This window comes from Heterodontus francisci, chromosome 14 (assembly GCF_036365525.1).
Source record: "Heterodontus francisci isolate sHetFra1 chromosome 14, sHetFra1.hap1, whole genome shotgun sequence".
Taxonomy (NCBI): Eukaryota; Metazoa; Chordata; class Chondrichthyes; order Heterodontiformes; family Heterodontidae; genus Heterodontus; species Heterodontus francisci.
Window position 1 is genome coordinate 19,366,369 of NC_090384.1, and position 21,357 is coordinate 19,387,725.

The window sequence follows — 21,357 nt, forward strand, 5'->3', positions numbered from 1 at the left end:
CAGAGTCACTGAAACAGATGAAGAATGTACAGATTTCCATGATAAGATCCACCCATTGTATTTGAAGCAACCATACGTGTACATTGAAAATAAGGAAGGATGACATTGCTTTACAACCACACCTCATAATAAATTTTATGGTCCTGAGCAATGGTTTAAAAGATGTGATTTCTGTGTGGAGTAAGGTTTTGTGTTTGGCCATCACCAGGCCCAGTCCACCATGGGGCCATGGAGTATAACTATATGGATTCTTAGTTGGGCTGTTTCGCATACCTTCTGCGTGGAAATCAAACATGGTGAGTTTGAAAAATTGGGAAAAATTACTCTTTTTCAGAGTAGCAATAATCCATTTACTTTGGATTATGAATAAATCTGGAATGAGGGATAAACACTATGCAAAAACTTATACAAAACTAGAGAACAGTTTTTTTTTAACTTTAATCGAATTTTGTATATTGAGAGTCCAAATTACAGCTATTTCTTAGTCTGTGTGTTTTTGTCCTTCATGACTAAATGTTAGACTTTGTATTTTGCAGCCAGATTACCGAACCACAGTGATCATGTCTGCAGCACCTGGGGAAACTATCACTTTAAGACCTTCGATGGAGATGTTTATAAGTTTCCTGGAACGTGTGACTATGATTTTGTGTCTGACTGTAATCAGCGCTATAAAGATTTCTCCGTTCAAATTAAACGTACCATCTCCAAAGGGCACCCCAAGATACATTACATCACAACAACAATCAAGGATATTGTGATTTTCATGACGCCCAAAATTGTGGTCATCAATGGAGCTATGTAAGTGAAACAGTAAAATATTTTATGCTAAATGTAAATTTAAGATCAGTGCCTGGGAAGACCATGGACCTTGGGTCTCAGGTAACCCGTGTTATTCACAGTTTGACGGCAGCTGTACCATACCCATCAACAAACTCCTACTTTTAAAACGAGTGTTCTCTCTCACCTTTGTGCTCCCTCCTGCCCTAAAGTCATTAGGATAGATTTTTGTTGTCGCTTTACAGGCAGTAATCTGGCAAAGTAGATCGTCTGCACTGAAAATTCAGCAGGTTCTATTTTGGGCATGTGACCAGATTACTGCCCACAAGGTGAAGATGAAAATTCATCTCACTGACTCCTTGCAGTTCAGTGGACCCAGATGGCCACTCTTCTGTGTGTGCCAAGACAAGAATGTCAGCAGGCTTCTGAACTGCAACAGGCATCCCGATGAGCCTGCTCCACTTGAGATTAGCCACCTCAGCATAAACCAGGTATCAAATTGAGGACCTGGGGCATGTGGCTCACTGCTCACTGTGACAATGGGACAAGCCAGAAGCAAAAACAAATTTCAATATTTAAATGATGATCAACTCCATATCTTGTGTTTCCAACATTTTAATGTATAAAGGAAATACTGGCGGACATTGTTACCTCCAGTTTCACTCTGTTTCTCGCTGATGGCTCAGGTGCAGTTACACCATGAACTGGCAGCCTTTAAGATCTCTCCCTTGTGTAAGCCCGTGACAGTGCATGCGTGTGGGTGGACAGGGGGACAGTCAGTGTGTGTGGATGATCAGGGGGACAGTCAGAGTGTGTGGATAGACAGAAAGACAGTCAGTGTGTGTGGATGGTCAGGGGGAGAGTCAGTGTGCGTGGATGGTCAGGGGGACAGTCAGTGTGGAATGGATGGGCAGGGGGAGAGTCAGTGTGTGTGCATGGGCAGGGGGAGAGTCAGTTAGTGGATGGGCAGGGGGAGAGTCAGTGTCTGGGGATTGACAGGGGGACAGTCAGTGTGTGTGGATGGTCAGGGGGAGAGTCAGTGTGCGTGGATGGTCAGGGGGACAGTCAGTGTGGAATGGATGGGCAGGGGGAGAGTCAGTGTGTGTGCATGGGCAGGGGGAGAGTCAGTGTCTGGGGATTGACAGGGGGACAGTCAGTGTGTGTGGATGGACAGGGGGAGAGTCAGTGTGTGTGAATGGAAGGGGGACAGTCAGTGTGTGTGAATGGACAGGGGGAGAGTCAGTGTGTGTGAATGGAAGGGGGACAGTCAGTGTGTGTGAATGGACAGGGGGAGAGTCAGTGTGAGTGAATGGACAGGGGGACAGTCAGTGTGTGTGGATGGACAGGGGGAGAGTCAGTGTGTGTGAATGGAAGGGGGACAGTCAGTGTGTGTGAATGGACAGGGGGACAGTCAGTGTGTGTGGATGGACAGGGGGAGAGTCAGTGTGTGTGAATGGACAGGGGGAGAGTCAGTGTGTGTGAATGGAAGGGGGACAGTCAGTGTGTGTGAATGGACAGGGGGACTGTCAGTGTGTGTGAATGGAAGGGGGACAGTCAGTGTGGGTGGATGGACAGGGGGACAATCAGTGTGTGTGAATGGACAGGGGGACTGTCAGTGTGTGTGGATGGACAGGAGGACTGTCAGTGTGTGTGAATGGACAGGGGGACAGTCAGTGTGTGTGAATGGACAGGGGGACTGTCAGTGTGAGTGAATGGACAGGGGGAGAGTCAGTGTGTGTGAATGGACAGGGGGACAGTCAGTGTGTGTGAATGGACAGGAGGACTGTCAGTGTGTGTGAATGGACAGGGGGACAGTCAGTGTGTGTGAATGGACAGGGGGACAGTCAGTGTGTGTGAATGGACAGGGGGACTGTCAGTGTGAGTGAATGGACAGGGGGAGAGTCAGTGTGTGTGAATGGAAGGGGGAGAGTCAGTGTGGGTGGATGGACAGGGGGACTGTCAGTGTGAGTGAATGGAAGGGGGACAGTCAGTGTGTGTGGATGGACAGGGGGACTGTCAGTGTGTGTGGATGGACAGGGGGGCTGTCAGTGTGAGTGAATGGACAGGGGGACTGTCAGTGTGTGTGGATGGACAGGGGGGCTGTCAGTGTGAGTGAATGGACAGGGGGGCTGTCAGTGTGAGTGAATGGAAGGGGGAGAGTCAGTGTGTGTGGATGGACAGGGGGACTGTCAGTGTGTGTGGATGGACAGGGGGGCTGTCAGTGTGAGTGAATGGACAGGGGGACTGTCAGTGTGAGTGAATGGACAGGGGGAGAGTCAGTGTGTGTGGATGGACAGGGGGAGAGTCAGTGTGGGTGGATGGACAGGGGGACTGTCAGTGTGAGTGAATGGAAGGGGGACAGTCAGTGTGTGTGGATGGACAGGGGGACTGTCAGTGTGTGTGGATGGACAGGGGGGCTGTCAGTGTGAGTGAATGGACAGGGGGACTGTCAGTGTGTGTGGATGGACAGGGGGAGAGTCAGTGTGTGAATGGAAGGGGGACAGTCAGTGTGTGTGAATGGACAGGGGGACTGTCAGTGTGAGTGAATGGAAGGGGGACAGTCAGTGTGTGTGGATGGACAGGGGGACTGTCAGTGTGAGTGAATGGAAGGGGGACAGTCAGTGTGTGTGGATGGACAGGGGGACTGTCAGTGTGAGTGAATGGACAGGGGGACTGTCAGTGTGTGTGGATGGACAGGGGGACTGTCAGTGTGAGTGAATGGACAGGGGGACTGTCAGTGTGTGTGGATGGACAGGAGGACTGTCAGTGTGAGTGAATGGACAGGGGGACTGTCAGTGTGTGTGGATGGACAGGGGGACTGTCAGTGTGAGTGAATGGACAGGGGGACTGTCAGTGTGTGTGGATGGACAGGGGGAGAGTCAGTGTGTGTGAATGGACAGGGGTACTGTCAGTGTGAGTGAATGGACAGGGGGAGAGTCAGTGTGTGTGAATGGACAGGGGGACAGTCAGTGTGTGTGAATGGACAGGGGGACAGTCAGTGTGTGTGAATGGACAGGGGGACTGTCAGTGTGAGTGAATGGACAGGGGGAGAGTCAGTGTGTGTGAATGGAAGGGGGACAGTCAGTGTGTGTGAATGGACAGGGGGACTGTCAGTGTGAGTGAATGGACAGGGGGAGAGTCAGTGTGTGTGAATGGACAGGGGGACTGTCAGTGTGAGTGAATGGACAGGGGGAGAGTCAGTGTGTGTGAATGGAAGGGGGACAGTCAGTGTGTGTGAATGGACAGGGGGACAGTCAGTGTGTGTGAATGGACAGGGGGACTGTCAGTGTGAGTGAATGGACAGGGGGAGAGTCAGTGTGTGTGAATGGAAGGGGGACAGTCAGTGTGTGTGAATGGACAGGGGGACTGTCAGTGTGGGTGGATGGACAGGGGGAGAGTCAGTGTGAGTGAATGGACAGGGGGACAGTCAGTGTGTGTGAATGGACAGGGGGAGAGTCAGTGTGAGTGAATGGACAGGGGGACAGTCAGTGTGTGTGAATGGACAGGGGGACTGTCAGTGTGTGTGGAAGGACAGGGGGAGAGTCAGTGTGTGTGAATGGAAGGGGGACTGTCAGTGTCTGTGGATGGACAGGGGGAGAGTCAGTGTGTGTGAATGGACAGGGGGAGAGTCAGTGTGTGTGAATGGACAGGGGGACAGTCAGTGTGTGTGAATGGACAGGGGGAGAGTCAGTGTGTGTGAATGGACAGGGGGAGAGTCAGTGTGTGTGGATGGACAGGGGGAGAGTCAGTGTGTGTGAATGGACAGGGGGACTGTCAGTGTGAGTGAATGGACAGGGGGACAGTCAGTGTGTGTGAATGGACAGGGGGACAGTCAGTGTGTGTGAATGGACAGGGGGAGAGTCAGTGTGAGTGAATGGACAGGGGGAGAGTCAGTGTGTGTGAATGGACAGGGGGACAGTCAGTGTGTGTGAATGGACAGGGGGACTGTCAGTGTGTGTGGAAGGACAGGGGGAGAGTCAGTGTGTGTGAATGGAAGGGGGACTGTCAGTGTCTGTGGATGGACAGGGGGAGAGTCAGAGTATGTGAATGGGCAGGGGGCAGTCAGTGTCTGTAGATGGTCAGGGGGAGAGTCAGTGTGTGTGGATGGACAGAGGGAGAGTCAGTGTGTGTGGATGGTCAGGGGGAGAGTCAGTGTGGAGTGAATGGGCAGGGGGAGAGTCAGTGTGTGTGCATGCGCAGGGGGAGAGTCAGTTAGTGTGGATGGTCAGGAGGAGAGTCAGTGTGTGTGGATGGACAGGGGGAGAGTCTGTGTATGTGGATGGTCAGGGGGACAGTCAGTGTATGTAGATGGACAGGGGGAGAGTCAGTGTGGTGGATGGACAGGGGGAGAGTCAGTGTATGTGGATGGTCAGGGGGACAGTCAGTGTGTGTAGATGGACAGGGGGAGAGTCAGTGTGGTGGATGGACAGGGGGAGAGTCAGTGTATGTGGATGGTCAGGGGGACAGTCAGTGTGTGTAGATGGACAGGGGGAGAGTCAGTGTATGTGGATGGTCAGGGGGACAGTCAGTGTATGTGGATGGTCAGGGGGACAGTCAGTGTGTGTAGATGGACAGGGGGAGAGTCAGTGTATGTGGATGGTCAGGGGGACAGTCAGTGTATGTGGATGGTCAGGGGGACAGTCAGTGTGTGTAGATGGACAGGGGGAGAGTCAGTGTATGTGGATGGTCAGGGGGACAGTCAGTGTGTGTAGATGGACAGGGGGAGAGTCAGTGTGCGTGGATGGACAGGGGGAGAGTCAGTGTATGTGGATGGTCAGGGGGACAGTCAGTGTGTGTAGATGGACAGGGGGAGAGTCAGTGTGCGTGGATGGACAGGGGGAGAGTCAGTGTGCGTGGATGGACAGGGGGAGAGTCAGGTTGTGCGGATGTTCAGGAGGAGAGTCAGTGTGTGTGGATGGTCAGGGGGACAGTCAGTGTGTGTAGATGGACAGGGGGAGAGTCAGTGTCTGTGGATGGACAGGGGGACAGTCAGAGTGAGTGAATGGGCAGGGGGACAGTCAGTGTGTTTGGATGGACAGGGGGAGAGTCAGGTTGTGCGGATGTTCAGGAGGAGAGTCAGTGTGTGTGGATGGTCAGGGGGACAGTCAGTGTGTGTAGATGGACAGGGGGAGAGTCAGTGTCTGTGGATGGGCAGGGGGACAGTCAGTGTGTGTGGATGGACAGGGGGAGAGTCAGTTTGTGTGGATGGTCAGGAGGAGAGTCAGTGTGTGTGTTTTTCATTTATAGTAAGTAGTGTTTTTTCAGTGAGTTCTGCAGTAACGAGGACCAGGGACGAAGGGCCCTAGAGTAACTGATATTATTTGATATTAAGATCTTCCAAAAGGTTAATTTAAAGGGTTAAGTCATGACAGGAACGCTCATAACCATGGTGTGCTCCTCATGCTCCATGTCGGAAGCTGGGAATATTTCCAGTGCCCGGGACCGGCATGAGTGCAGGAAGTGTCTCCAGCTGCAGCTCCGGAAAGCCCGGGTTTCAGAGCTGGAGCGGCAGCTTTGGACACTGTGGAGCATCCACGAGGCTGAGAGTATTGTGGATAGCACGTATAGAGAGGTGGTCACACCGCAGGCTCAGACCCCACAGGCAGGAAGGAAATGGGTGACCACCAGGCAGAGCAAGAGGACTAGGCAGGCAGTTCAGGCATCTCCTGTGGCTAATCCCCTGCAAAACAGATATACTGCTTTGGATACTGTTGGGGGGAATGGCGACTCAGGGAAAAGCAGCAACAGCCCAATTCATTGCACCACGGTTGGCTCTGCTGCACAGGAGGAGTAAAAAGTGTGGGAATGCAATAGTTATAGGGGATTCAATTGTAAAGGGAATAGATAGACATTTCTGTGGCCGCAAAAGAGACTCCAGGATGGTATGTTGCCTCCTTGGTGCTAGGATCAAGGATGTCTCAGAGCAGTTACAGGACATTCTGAAGGGGGAGGGTGAACAGCCAGTAGTCATGTTACACATTGGAACAAACGACATAGGTACAAACAAGGATGAGGTCCTAAAAGCAGAATATATGGAGCTAGGAAGTAAGTTGAAAAGTAGGACCTCAAAGGTAGTGATCTCAGGATTGCTACCAGTGCCACGTGCTAGTCAGAGTAGAGATAGCAGGATATATCGAATACCTGGCCGAAGAAATGGTGTGAGAGGCAGGGTTTTAGATTCCTGGGACATTGGAACTGGTTCTGGGGGAGGTGGGACCAGTACAAACTGGACAGGTTACAACTGGGCAGGACCAGGACTGATGTCCTCGGGAGAGTATTTGCTAGAGTGGTTGGGGAGGGTTTGAACTAAAATGGCAGGGGGATGGGAACCTTTGCAAGGAGTCAGAGGAGGGGGGAATCAAAGACAAGAACAAAAGACAGTAAGAGGAATAAGAAAAGTGATAGGCAGAGAAATCAAGGGCCAGGACCAAAGAGGGCCACAGTGAAAAATAGTGGGAAGGGGACAAGTAATGTTAAAAAGACAAGCCTAAAGGCTTTGTGCCTTAACACACGGAGCATTCGCAATAAAATGGATGAATTAATCGCGCAAATAGATGTAAACAGATTTGATATAATCGGGATTACAGAGTCATGGCTGCAAGGTGACCAGGGATGGGAAATGAACATCCAGGGGTATTCAGTATTTAGGAAGGACAGGCAAAAAGCAAAAGGCGGTGGAGTTGCATTGCTGGTTAAAGAAGAAATTAATGCAATAGTGAGGAAAGATATTAGCTCTGATGATGTGGAATCTGTATGGGTAGAGCTGAGAAACACTGAGGGGCAAAAAATATTAGTGGGGTTAGCATGTAAAATTAAAGTATATAGACCTCCAAACTGTAGCGGTGAGGTTGGAAATGGCATTAAACAGAAAATTAGAGATGCATGCGATAAAAGAACATCTGTAATTATGGGTGAGTTTAATCTGCTTATAGATTAGGCAAATCAAATTAGTCACAACACCGTAGAGGAGGAATTATTGGAGTCTATATGGGATGGTTTTCTGGACCAATATGTTGAGGAACCAACTAGAGAACAGGCCATCCCAGACTGGGTATTGTGTAATGAGAGAGGAATAATTGACAATCTAGTGGTGCGAGACCCCTTGGAGATGAGCGACCATAATATGATAGAATTTTTCATTAAGATGGAGAGTGACGTAGTTGATTCTGAGACAAGGGTCCTGAATCTTAGTAAAGGAAACTACAAAGGTATGAGACGCGAGTTGGCTATGACGGATTGCAAAACTTTACTTAAAGGGATGACGGTGGAAAGGCAATGGCAAACATTTAAAGAGCGCATGGATAAACTGCAACAATTGTTTATCCCTGTCTGGCGCAAAAGTAAAACGGGAAAGGTAGCCAAACCATGGCTTACAAGGGAAATTAGAGATAGCATTAGATCCAAGGAAGAGGCATTTAAATTCGCCAGAAAAAACAACAGACCTGAGGATTGGGAGCAGTTTAGAATTCAGCAAATGGACCAATGGATTGAAGGGGAAAATAGAGTACGAGAGCAAGCTTGCGGGGAACATAAAAACTGACTGTAAAAGTTTCTGTAGGTATGTGAAGAGAAAAAGATTGGTGAAGGCAAATATAGGTCCCTTACAGTCAGAAACAGGGGAATTTATTATGAGGAATAAAGAAATGGCTGACCAACTAAATGTGTACTTTGGTTCTGTCTTCACAAAGGAGGACACAAATATCATACCAGAAATGTTGGGGAACACAGGGCTTCGTGAGAGAAAGGAACTGAACGGAATCGGTATTAGTAAAGTAACGGCGTTGGGGAAATTGATGGGATTGAAGGCCGATAAATCCCCAGGGCCTGATGGTTTGCATCCCAGAGTACTTAAGGAAGTGGCCCTAAAAATAGTGGATACATTGGTGGTCATCTTCCAAGATTCTTTAGACTCTGGAACAGTTCCTACAGATTGGAGGGTAGCTCATGTAACCCCACTATTTAAAAAGGGAGGTGGAGAGAAAACAGGGAATTATAGACCAGTCAGCCTGACGTCGGGAGTGAGGAAAATTCTAGAGTCTATTATCAAAGATTTTATAGCAGAGCACTTAGAGAACAGTGGTAGAATCAGACAGAGTCAGCATGGATTTACGAAAGGGAAATCATGCTTGACAAATCTACTAGAATTCTTCGAGGGTGTAACTAGTATAGTTGATGAGGGGGAGCCACTGGATGTGGTTTACTTGGACTTTCAGAAGGCTTTCGACAAAGTCCCACATAGAGATTAGCGTATAAAGTTAAAGCGCATGGGATTGTATTGCGATGGATAGAAAATTGGTTGGCAGACAGGAAACAAAGAGTAGGGATAAATGGGTCTTTTTCTGAATGGCAGGCAGTGACTAGTGGGGTACCACAGGGATCAGTGCTAGGACCCCAGCTATTCACAATATATTAATGATTTAGATGAGGGAACTAAATGTAATATCTCCAAATTTGCAGATGACACAAAACTGGATGGGAGGGTGAGTTGTGAGGCCGATGCAGAGAGGCTTCATGGTGATTTGGACAAATTAAGTGAGTGGGCTAATGAATGGCAGATGCAATATAATGTGGATAAATGTAGGTTATCTACTTTGGTAGCAAAAACAGGGAGGCAGATTATTATCTGAATGGCTATAAACTGAGAGAGGGGAATATACAGCGAGACCTGGGTGTTCTCATACACCAGTTGCTGAAGGTAAGCATGCAGGTCCAACAGGCGGTAAAAAAGACAAATGGTATGTTGGCCTTCATAGCGAGAGGATTCGAGTACAGGAGCAGGGATGTCTTGCTGCAATTATACAGGGCCTTGGTGAGGCCACACCTGGAATATTGTGTGCAGTTTTAGTCTCCTTATCTGAGGAAGGATGTTCTTGCTATAGAGGGAGTGCAGCGATGGTTTCCTGGGATGGCAGGACTGACATATGAGGATTGAGTTGGTTCGGATTATATTCACTGGAGATCAGAAGAGTGAGGGGGATCTCATAGAAACATATAAAATTCTAACAGGACTTGACAGGGTAGATGCAGGAAGGATGTTCCCGATGGTGGGGGAGTCCAGAACCAGGGGTCATAGTCTAAGGATACGGGGTAAACTTTTCAGGACTGAGAAGAGGAGAAATTTCTTCACCCAGAGAGTGGTGAACCTGTGGGATTCGCTACCACAGAAAGCAGTTGATGCCAAAACATTGTATGTTTTCAAGAAGGAGTTAGATGTAGCTCTTGGGTCTAAAGGGATCAAAGGGTATGGGGCAAAAGCGGGAACAGGTTCCACAGTTGGATGATCAGCCATGATCATAGTGAATGGCGAGCAGGCTCGAAGGGCCGAATGGCCTACTCCTGCTCCTATTTTCTATGTTTCTATGTTTCTATGTGTGGATGGACAGGAGTGCAGACAGTGTGCGTGGACAGACTGGGGGAGAGTCAATGTGTGTGCACGGACAGCGAGACAGTCAGTGTGTGCGGATGGACAGGGGGACAGTCAGTGTGTGAAGATGGTTGGGGGAGAGTCAGTGTGTGTGGATGGTCAGGGGGAGAGTCAGTGTGTGTGGATGGACAGGGGGACAGTCAGTGTGTGTGGATGGACAGGGAGGCAGTCAGTGTGTGTGGATGGACAGGGGGACAGTCAGTGTGTGTGGGTAATCAGGGGACAGTCAGTGTGTGTGGATGGACAGGGGGAGAGTCAGTGTGTGTGGATAATCAGGGGACAGTCAGTGTGTGTGGATGGACAGGGGGAGAGTCAGTGTGTGTGGATGGACAGGGAGGCAGTCAGTGTGTGTGGATGGACAGGGGGACAGTCAGTGTGTGTGGATGGACAGGGGGACAGTCAGTGTGTGTGGATAATCAGGGGACAGTCAGTGTGTGTGGATGGACAGGGGGAGAGTCAGTGTGTGTGGATAATCAGGGGACAGTCAGTGTGTGTGGATGGACAGGGGGAGAGTCAGTGTGTGTGAATGGACAGGGGTCAGTCAGTGTGTGTGGATAATCAGGGGACAGTCAGTGTGTGTGGATGGACAGGGGGAGAGTCAGTGTGTGTGGATAATCAGGGGACAGTCAGTGTGTGTGGATGGACAGGGGGAGAGTCAGTGTGTGTGAATGGACAGGGGTCAGTCAGTGTGTGTGGATAATCAGGGGACAGTCAGTGTGGTTGGATGGACAGGGGGAGAGTCAGTGTGTGTGGATAATCAGGGGACAGTCAGTGTGTGTGGATGGACAGGGGGACAGTCAGTGTGTGTGGGTAATCAGGGGACAGTCAGTGTGTGTGGATGGACAGGGGGAGAGTCAGTGTGTGTGGATAATCAGGGGACAGTCAGTGTGTGTGGATGGACAGGGGGAGAGTCAGTGTGTGTGAATGGACAGGGGTCAGTCAGTGTGTGTGGATAATCAGGGGACAGTCAGTGTGGTTGGATGGACAGGGGGAGAGTCAGTGTGTGTGGATGGTCAGGGGGAGAGTCAGTGTGTGTGGATGGACAGGGGGACAGTCAGTGTGTGTGGATGGTCAGGGGGACAGTCAGTGTGTGTGGATGGGCAGGGGGAGAGTCAGTGTGTGCGGATGGACAGGGGGAGAGTCAGTGTGTGTGGATGGACAGGGGGAGAGTCAGTGTGTGTGGATGGACAGGTGGACAGTCAGTGTGTGTGTGGATGATCAGGGGCCTGTGTCTGCTGAAGCACTCTTTCACGCCATCTCTATCAGTCATGGTTCAGTCAGTTATGCTCGTGCCTCTGATTCACAAACTTTGTAGATTCATGCTTTTATGACCAGGTGAGAATGAGGTCTCGGGCTCCCTCTCAGCCTTCACCTGGTCTTACCGTCATGGGGTTTTATTTTTAAACACACTGTATGTTTAGCTCCCCCTTGGTGAATCCTTTTTCACTGATTTCCAAACATAAGGCAAATAAACCAGCATAAACAGGCTTTCTTAGGTTTAAAGAAGAAAAGTTGAAATTTATTAAACTTGAACTAAATCTCTAATTTGGTTAACACCCACGGATACACCATCCGCCCACACTAGCATATATACATAATACACACATGCAAACATGGAGACAGAAAAGAGCAGAAGAAATAAAGTGAAAAAGTTTGAGGCAATATTTGAAGAGTTTTTCTTACAATTCTTCGAGCTCACTGTAGAGTCCTTGCTTATTGGTAGATCTTGCTTTTCATCAGGGCCCAGTATTCTTCTTGAACCTTGTTCGCTGTAGGAGACTTTTCTCACTTGGGGTTCCTGTGTCTTCAGTGGATTCCGAGGCTTGTGAGAAAGAAAGACAGGAGCAGACGGGAGAGATCTTCTCAGTCCAGGAACAAACAGTCTTTTTCTCAGTTCGAACTCTCTGTCGCTAGTTCAAAAGAGTCTGGAACAGCCAGTTAGTCATGTGACAAGCTGGTCCAACCAGTCCTGGCCCCTGTGAATTGCATCACCCCAGCAGGCCCTGGAAGGTGCTTCCCCACTGTCCAGTGAGCAACAGTTGTGATATACTTGAGCAAATTAGTATTGAAAGGGAGAATGTATTAGCTGTTTTAGTGGGCTTAAAGGTGAATAAATTTCCAGGCCCAGATGAGATATATCCCAGGCTGTTATGTGAGGCAAGGGAGGAGACAGCAGATGCTCTGACACAAATTTTCAAATTCTCTCTGGCCACAGGAGTGGTACCAGAGGATTGGAGGACAGCGAATATTTACTGTTTCCATTATTCAAGAAGTTTAGCAGGGATAAACCAGGTAAACCAGGTAATTACAGACCAGTGAGTCTAACATTTTTGGTTGGGAAACTATTGGAAAAAATTCTGAGAGACAGGATTAATCTCCACTTGGAGAGGCAGGGATTAATCAGTGATAGTCAGCATGGCTTTGTCAGGGGGAGATCGTGTCTAACTAACTTGATTGAATTTTTCAGGAGGTGACCAGATGTGTAGATGAGGGTAAAGCAGTTGATGTAGTCTACGTGGACTTCAGTAAGGCTTTTGATAAGGTCCTGCATGGGAGATTGGTTAAGAAAGTAAGAGCCCATAGAATCAAGGACAATTTGACAAATTGGATCCAAAATTAGCTTAGTGGAAGGAGGCAGAGGGTGATGCTCGAGGGTTGTTTTTGTGATTGGAGGCCTGTGACCAGTGGTGTACCACACTGATCGGTGCTGGGACCCTTGCTGTTTGCAGTGTATTTTAAAAATTTAGACAGGAATATAAGAGGTATGATCAGTAAGTTCACAGATGACACGAAAATTGGTGGTGTCGTAAATAGTGAGGGGGAAAGCCTTAGATTACAGGACGATATAGATGGGCTGGTAAGATGGGCAGAGCAGTGGCAAATGGAATTTAATACTGAGAAGTGTGAGGTGATGCATTTTTGGAGGACTAACAAGGCAAGGGAATATAGAATGGCGGGTAGGACCCTAGGAAGTGCAGAGGGTCAGAGGGACCTTGGTGTACTTGTCCATAGATCACTGAAGGCAGCAGCACAGGTAGATAAGGTAGTTAGGAAGGCATATGGGATACTTGTCTTTATTAGCCGAGGCATAGAATATAAGAGCATGGAGGTTATGATGGAGCTGTATAAAACGCTAGTTGGACCACAGCTGGAGTACTGTGTACAGTTCTGGGCACCACATTATAGGAAGGATGTGATTGCACTGGAAAGGGTGCAGAGGAAAGTCACCTGGATGTTGCCTGGGCTGGAGCATTTCATCTATGAAGGGAGACTGGATGGGCTGGGGTTGTTTTCCTTGGAATGGAGAAGGCTGAGTGGGCAGCTGATTGAGGTATACAAAATTATGAGGGGCATAGATAGGGTAGATAGGAAGAAACGTTTTCCCTTTGCGGAGGAGTCAATAACCAGGGGGCATACATTTAAGGTAAGGGGCAGGAGGTTTAGAGGGGATTTGAGGCAAAGATTTTCACCCAGAGGGTGGTTGGAATCTGGAACACACTACCTGAAGGGGTGGTCGAGGCAGGAACCCTCACAGCATTTAAGAAGTATTTTAATGCGCACTTGAAACGACATAGCATACAAGGCTACGGGCCAAGTGCTGGAGAATGGGATTAGATTGGATGGGTGCTTGATGGTCGGTGCAGTAGCGTTGGGCCGAAGGGCCTGTTTCTGTGCTGTATAACTCCATGACTCTATGACTCTATAACATCCATTTTGAGTTGAATGTGTCAGGGGATGGTCCTTTTCTACACAAGCACCGTCTGTTAGTATGCAGATGTTTTTTTCCAGGCACAGCTGATCTTTTCAAAAAGTTATTTCCTTGCTCCAGCAACAGTAAAAAATCAATATTCACATGACCAAAGCAATGTGCCTCATTCTTGGCAGGTCAGGGCCTGCATGACAATGTTCCATGCAGAGTTAGAGAGAGTGTAGTGTGAGATTTACACTTCATCCAATCCATGCTAGACCTTTCCAGGAGGTGTGCCACGGGACAAGTTAGAGGAGCTTGCTCCCTATTTATACTTAACGCATTATGCTAATTTGCCATTGCTTGATGCTCAACACAAGGGGCAAAACAAAGGTCATGAATTTCCGCAAAATGTTCCCACTCAGCTGTTGTAGCTTCAGCGGGATGGGTGGGGTAATCCAGAAAAACAATACAATTTCTGCTCATTTCATTTTCCAGGTATCCATTCTCCTCTACATTAAATAAAAGCTAAATCTAGCTCTTCTCTAACCCAATAGCATATTTAACTGTCTTTGGATGACACTGTTTATCTGAGCAGCATGGTTTTCTCTGAATGGCACTCCCCTTTCTAAGTGACAGTGCTAATTTAGTTTAATATTTCTGACTTATACAGCATGAACATATGCCATGTAAAGAATGATAGCCATATAAACAGTGAAGTAGTATCTTTAGCCTGCCTGCATCTTGTATTCTTTTAGAATCAGTATATATCTAAAATAGTTCATTAAATTTCTCATTGTCATCAGAGTGAGAAATACTTGAAGATGACCAGTTCACAATCAATGTTTACTTTCGTGTCAACAAGTTATTCAATGGTTTTAGGCCTTGCCTATTGCTTATTGAGCACATTGATCAATGTGACTTCACAACCTTGTCTAAAAATGTGCATCTGCAGATGCTGCCATATTCAGTGATACACTGATGCCAATTTGAATGCAACTGCAGCACAAAAATCCAAATGGTCCCAACTCCACTTGGATGTGGCTTTCAGCTAGCAAAGGATCATTTCATCTCATCACTGCAAGCAGAATTTGATCTTGGGTCTTGGAGGTGCACAGCCAAGACGCTAAACTGTCACCATACTTTCTCCTCTGGATGAGGTTGTTTCTGAATGACAGGGATTACAGGAGAGTTTGGGACTGAACAATTGTCCCTGGTTGCAGAAACTAATCTGTGATTGTTATGCAGGAAGTCTGGTAATATGTCTTTACCTGATATTTTGCAGAGTCTCGCTCCCTTACTTTGGGCCTGGTCTGTATGTAGAACATAATTCTCAGTACACTAAGCTCTACGGAAAATTTGGGTTGACTCTGATGTGGAACAGAGAGGATGCTCTAATGGTAAGTACAAACATTGGAATGAGTTTTATAAATAATTCCAGAATTGTAATGTGTTCCAGCATATTATTATATTTGTACAGTAACAGATGTGAGTAAGCTATTAGGGAGGGGGGAACACATTACTTGTGGCATAAAGTAAGAGAAGAAGCACACAAGGTGAGACTTCTATATGTTACACCATGTGGTGTGACGTGGGTAGTTTCCACTCTTCACCTCCCCGCCAGAACGCAGTAAGTGTATTTGTATTAGAGTTTAGCCCCTTGGTGTTTTATTTTTCAAAAAAAGAGACAGCAACATGTTTTCTTGTAGGCTTTGAAAACAGAAAGTCAATTGTTTATTGATCAATACGCTCTTATCCTGAAAATAGTGCAATTGCATCCACTCATGCATTTGATCGCGCACACACAAGAGGCAGATAGAGAAGAAGGAAGGTGGTTTTTAGTGGGAGGAAAGGTTACGATAAGCCTGTTGAATTCTCTTGGAAATCAAGTTCTCGTGGTTGTAGGCCTGAGATGATTGTAGATTTCTCTTTTGATTGAAGATTCTGTTGAAGACGATGGGTTACTTCTAGCTCTCACTGCTGTACAATGTAGATGTTGGATTTTTTCAGCAGGGCATGTGCTTTCCTGCTTGCTGGAATGCCAGCTGTTAGATGTTGCTTCTCTCCTGAGTGAGTCTCTCTGCCTCTGGTTGCCTTTTTTAAGGTAAAACTATGTCACCTCTCACCTCCTGGTAGGAGGCATTCTCATCTCTTTCCCATGGTGATCACACAATGACCCAGGACATGGCTACGTCACACCTCCTTTGTTTCTGAAGAAGACATTCAATTCTGGAGTGTTTTTAGGATGGGTGTTGGATGGGTTACATTGATACCTTTTAGCTTTGAAGATTTGTCCTTTATCTTTGTCAGAGAGTTTGAATGCTCAAAAGGCCAATCCACTTTTTCTTTGCCATTTTGGACCACTGTTCACTTTTTAAAATACAGGTTCATTTTTTAAAGACAAAGTCTGTTTTTCAGAGTTAGTCCATGATTGTTGTATCATCGCACTTCTGGTGTGCATGACACTTCCCCCAAAGATTTCATTTTTATGTTGTTTCTTTTTTGGGTTTAGAAAGAGGGGAAAAAGAAACAGTAAGAAAGTTTATGGTTACACCACTGTTTCGATTCATTTCATTCACTCCTCCATCTTACAACTGCTACACCTGGCATTGTTTGTAACGTCCATTTGAGGTTCAAATTTACGATTTTTTTTTAAATCATCCTTCCTTTGGATGAGGTACCATCAAAACATTGTATTTCTTTTGGTTACATGTTGTCAAATCGGGTTGTAGTTTCTCTCAGACCAATTTGTACTACTTTAGGAATCTTAATCTCCAGGACCATGTGATTGTTGGTGAAGCTTGTAGTATGCAAATTTCTGTTACCGCTTGTTGTGAGGTTCCCTGTTTGAACAAGCTTTAACCCCTTAAATACTGCTTCCACAATACATGGCATTAATCATTCAGGCTCTGGCACATTGATAATTCTTATTTCTAGGGCATCTGGGATGTTTTCCTACCCCTTGTTCTTGCTGAGTTCTGACTCTAAATTGCTGGGTTTGATTAGTTTTGGATCTGGAACCTGATCGTGTGATTCTTCAGTGCGTAGATCCATACTGACCTCACTTTTAGTTTTCTTGTGATTTTCATGGTGATCTGCTGCATGCTGCACAACCTTACCATCATGATGGGACAGCACTTGTCACTATATGGCGAGCAGCTCAGGAGGAGGAGGAGCAGGAGGAAGAGGGGGAGAAAGAGGAGGAGGAAGAGGAGGACCTAGACAACCCCTTTCTGGCCAGCTGTCTGTGAACAACTCAACCCACCGTGATTCCGGTGAATGCAACCACAACTCCATACAAACATCATCTAACCACCCTTGTGCATTCCCTTAGTGCCTATCTTATATATTCCTTTGCCTATCCCAGTGCTCCTGCACAGTGCTAACCCAGTAACTGCAGCATGGATGTTGGAAGGCAGCTGACTTTCAGTGGAGGAGACTGCAGTTAACTTTACAGGACACTTTCGAGCAGTTCTGGGCCTAGAAGGCCCGGTCTCAGACTGGACCACCTCAGTATGGGCAGCAGCATCTGGGCTGGCCAGTCAACAGGCAATAGCATGGTCACTGGTGGAGTGGCAGTGGTGGGAGAATCAATGCTGTCAGCCTGAGAGACGATAGCAAGTTTGTGCTCCATGGATCCACTGCCACTTCCATGGGGCAGTACCTCAGCAATCCTAATAGTCTGCTGTAGTACAGATTGCTGGACTGCTGTAACATCCTGCAAACCCCTTTGAGCACTGGTATCCACAGCCATGATGGCAGTGGACTGAGTTTTTGTGGCAGGAAGTTGCACTTGCATGAAAGCAGTCTGATCTTGTATGGTAGCAAGCTGAGATAGAATGGCTTCTGCATATGCTGCAATGGAAGTTGAGACATCAGCCATCAGATGCTTCATCATTGTTGGGACCACAAGTGTTCTCATGGTGCTGCCCACCACTTCCAAGCTCTGCAGAAAGCCCTTTGCAAAGTTGGTGCCAGACTCCTCCTTGCTCCTTGACAGTGACAGCAGACTTTCTGGCAGGCCTGAAAATGTACCAAGCATTTTATTATGCATACCCATTAGCCATCTTCTGTAGGTTTCCTGATCTAAGTGTTGATCTGAGACCTCTGCAGCTTAATTCGTGTGAAAGCTTGCCCTCTGGGGCGTTGGCACCTTCCCTACCCTTACCTTCCACCCTGGCTGCAGGCCACTCGTGTCCAGTGTCTCAGCAAGAGCAGATTCCGCCTCTCGGGGGGATTTCCTCTAAAATACACATTGTGTCAGTATCTGAACTGGCCGCTGAGAGTATGAGATTGAGTGACAGTGTTTCTTCTTCATCAGTCCCTTCTTGCCCATCATGTGTTCCTGTTGCTCCACTGCCTGACCAGATTTCAGTTCTTGGTTATCTTAAAGGAGAAAGGCACAAGGGTAGGCCTGTGGTGAGGGAAGACAGCGAAAGTAGCAGGTGAATGCTTACACCATCTGTAGATCCTAAATGAGAAGGGATTGTGAGATGAGGGAGAAGTGGGATGTGAGAGGGAGGAATAGGTATGAGAATGTACTTAAGGCATGATATAGTAAGTCAAATTGACCATTGTTGAATTTGCTATCTTGATCTTTGTGGAAACACAAGGGTTAAGAGAGTGGAAAATGATAAAGAAAACATAGGCAATTCACTATGTGCCGTATTCCTAAGACAAGATATGAACAGTAAATGACCAAAAGCTTGTAATTACAAGAAGACAGGATATTAATAAAAATGAAGGCCCGTAATTACAAGAAACTAGAATCTGGGCAGTAAATGATCAAAAGCCTGTAGTTATAAGAAATCAGGTGTTGGATATTCTTAGTGCAAACATTCCAATGGTACAAATACCTATGATTATCAAAATACTGGCAGTATGAACCTCATTAAAAGAATCTTGTAACTTCTTCTGGTTTGCTGGTCATCATTACAGTCAGGGGAGTGAGGAACCTTGAAACAGTGTGAAGGAAGACACCTGGGTGATTGAGAGAGGGACTGACATTCACAGCATGGTTGGCAACAGAGGCCATCTACTTTGTCATTATCACTAGTATCTACTCAGTATTCTGTCCATGAGAGGTAATATCCAGCTCTGACCACTCACAGTGCTGACCATGCAGGGAGTAACCAATCCCTGATCACCACAGGTTCTGAACACATGTACAGAGGGATATAAGAAAGGCAAACCTTCCTTTGTTCTGTGCTGTACAGCCGGACCGTTGGCCAACATGTCAGGAGTTACATCTTTTCCCCTACTTGTCTGGCCAGCGCTCTATGTGTGAACAAAGACCAGAGGCGACCAGCTATGCTGGGTAAGAGAAAAGCTTGTACTGTTCAGGGAACATGTAACCTCTTTAGTCTCCTGGTTCAGTTAAAGCAAAGAGCTGGAGGAGGGAAGTGTCAGTTTTCTGTGGTTGAGTTAAAGAGATTGAAGGGCAAGGCTGGGGACTGTGTGGAAGATTCAACTCTGTGAATACCATCCAGACAACTGGATGTGTTAAACCTTTGATCTCATAGTTTAAAGTGAGACAGGCCAGTTGTCCTGTTGATTGGGAAGATTCAGCCTCTGTGGGGTATTTATAAAATCATGACACAATTGAATTGAAAGAGGTCAGTTTGTGAGTTTTTTTTTCCATTGATAGGTCCTGCAAGGTTGTATTCGCTTGTTCATCGTCTATCATTGTGCTATTCATATCCTTGACATTTTGAAGCATAGTTCAATAAAGTTAGTTCAAGAATTTTGTCATCCTATGCCTTTGCCAGTGTCATTTATTCTATTCAAGTCTGAATCCTCAGTAAATGGAATGTGAGTGTGGGGTCATACAAGCAGTGTGATGGGGGTATCGGAAAAGATATTGATCACTGTTATAACTGGAACTGGAGGAGTGCACTGTCTTTTCTAGCTCCACTTTTCCACAGGTCACAACATCTATTTAATTGTTTATCCAGTTATCGAGAAAGTCAATCATATATTCTACTCTTTATCCCAGAATAAAATACACTAACCAGGCTTCTTTAATAAACAACAAAATTATCAGTTTATTAGAAATTGAGTTACAAGTGGTTAGAAGGAAGAAAACGGAGAGTAGGATTAAAGGTAGTTGTCAGAGTGATTGAAGATGAATAGTTGTGTCTTTCAGGGTTCAGTTCTGGGGCTATTTCTGTTCACTGTGCATATCAATGATTTGCAAAAAGGCCTAGAGGGTGTGATGTCAAAATTTGTAGATGATGCCAAAATAGGAGGAATAGTTAATTCTTTAGAAGACCAAAGGAACTGCAAAGCAATGTTGCTAAGATAAGGGCTAAAAGATGACAGATGAAATTCAATATCAGTAAGTGTGAAGCAAATCATTTTGGTAAAAATAATGAATAGCAGTAAATATATTCTGAATGGAAGTTGGCTTAGTGCTGTGGAAGAGCAGAGGGATTTGGGGGTACAGGTTCACAAAACATTAAAGGCAGCATCACAAGTTAATAAGGCTGTAAAAAATTAGAATTCCAGGTTATATCCCAAGAGGTATAGCATATAAAAGCCAAGAAGTAATGCTAAACCTATATAAAACCTTAATAAATGTTTAGCTAATATATTGTGTTCAGTATTAGGTTCCACATTATGGTAAAAATATTGAGACTCTAAAGACTGTACAAAACAGACTCATAGGGTTGCTGCCCGGTATGATGAAATATAAATAGAAGACTTGAAAATTGGTATTTTTCATTGGAATAATGTAGATTATTGGGTAATATTATAGAATTGTTTAAAATTATGAAAGGATGGGACAGGGTAAATAAGAGTATACTATTTCCAATAGTTGAGCTGTCAATAGCAAGTAGTCAAGTAGTACAAGTCTAAATGAAGAAATTTAGAACAGACAAGAAAAATTTCATCACACAAAGAGTAGGGAAGCTGTGGAATTCACTTCTGGTATTAGTAGTTGAGGTAAAAACTGCTCTCATGGATGGTAAACTTTGATACAAGCTCATTGAACCAAATGGACTGTTTCCGTGTTGTAATTTCTATGTGAGTCTATAATTGACTCTTTTGCTTTGAAGACACCATCACAATTTTCTGGTGGCAAAAAAAAACTGTTTCTCCCAAATTTAGTGTTTTGATTGGAAATTAGATCCGGTGAAAACAAAGTTTAGTCTGAGAACAGTTTAGTTCATGTCTGACACCATTACATCAGTTTCTGTGTTGTAAACCTCTTTGTATTTATAGCTGACAGCATGTTTGCAATGTTTACTCCTGGTGTAAAAGGCAATATAAGATAATAAATAATTGGTGTGAAAAACCTTGAGGCTCTCTCATCAAGTTAACTATTAGCCAAACGCCAATCAGTTTATTATTCCATTATTTTAGGTTGAGCTTGATGTAAAATTTCACAATATGACTTGTGGGCTCTGTGGAGATTATAATGGCCTTCCTTTATACAATGAATTCATCGTAAATGGTAAGTCAAGAA

The 21,357-nt window shown here is 46.1% G+C and overlaps 1 protein-coding gene across 1 annotated transcript in view; it reads left to right on the forward strand.

Moving 5' to 3' along the window:
- The first annotated feature begins 220 nt into the window (after window positions 1-220).
- The window catches only part of LOC137376884 (mucin-2-like), a 134,648-nt gene continuing 113,511 nt past the window's right edge, over window positions 221-21,357 (forward strand). The window contains exons 1-4 of the mRNA XM_068045841.1: window positions 221-296; window positions 537-798; window positions 15,175-15,289; window positions 21,255-21,345. Coding sequence (XP_067901942.1) covers window positions 221-296; window positions 537-798; window positions 15,175-15,289; window positions 21,255-21,345 — 544 coding nt within the window. The remainder of the gene's footprint in view (window positions 297-536; window positions 799-15,174; window positions 15,290-21,254; window positions 21,346-21,357) is intronic.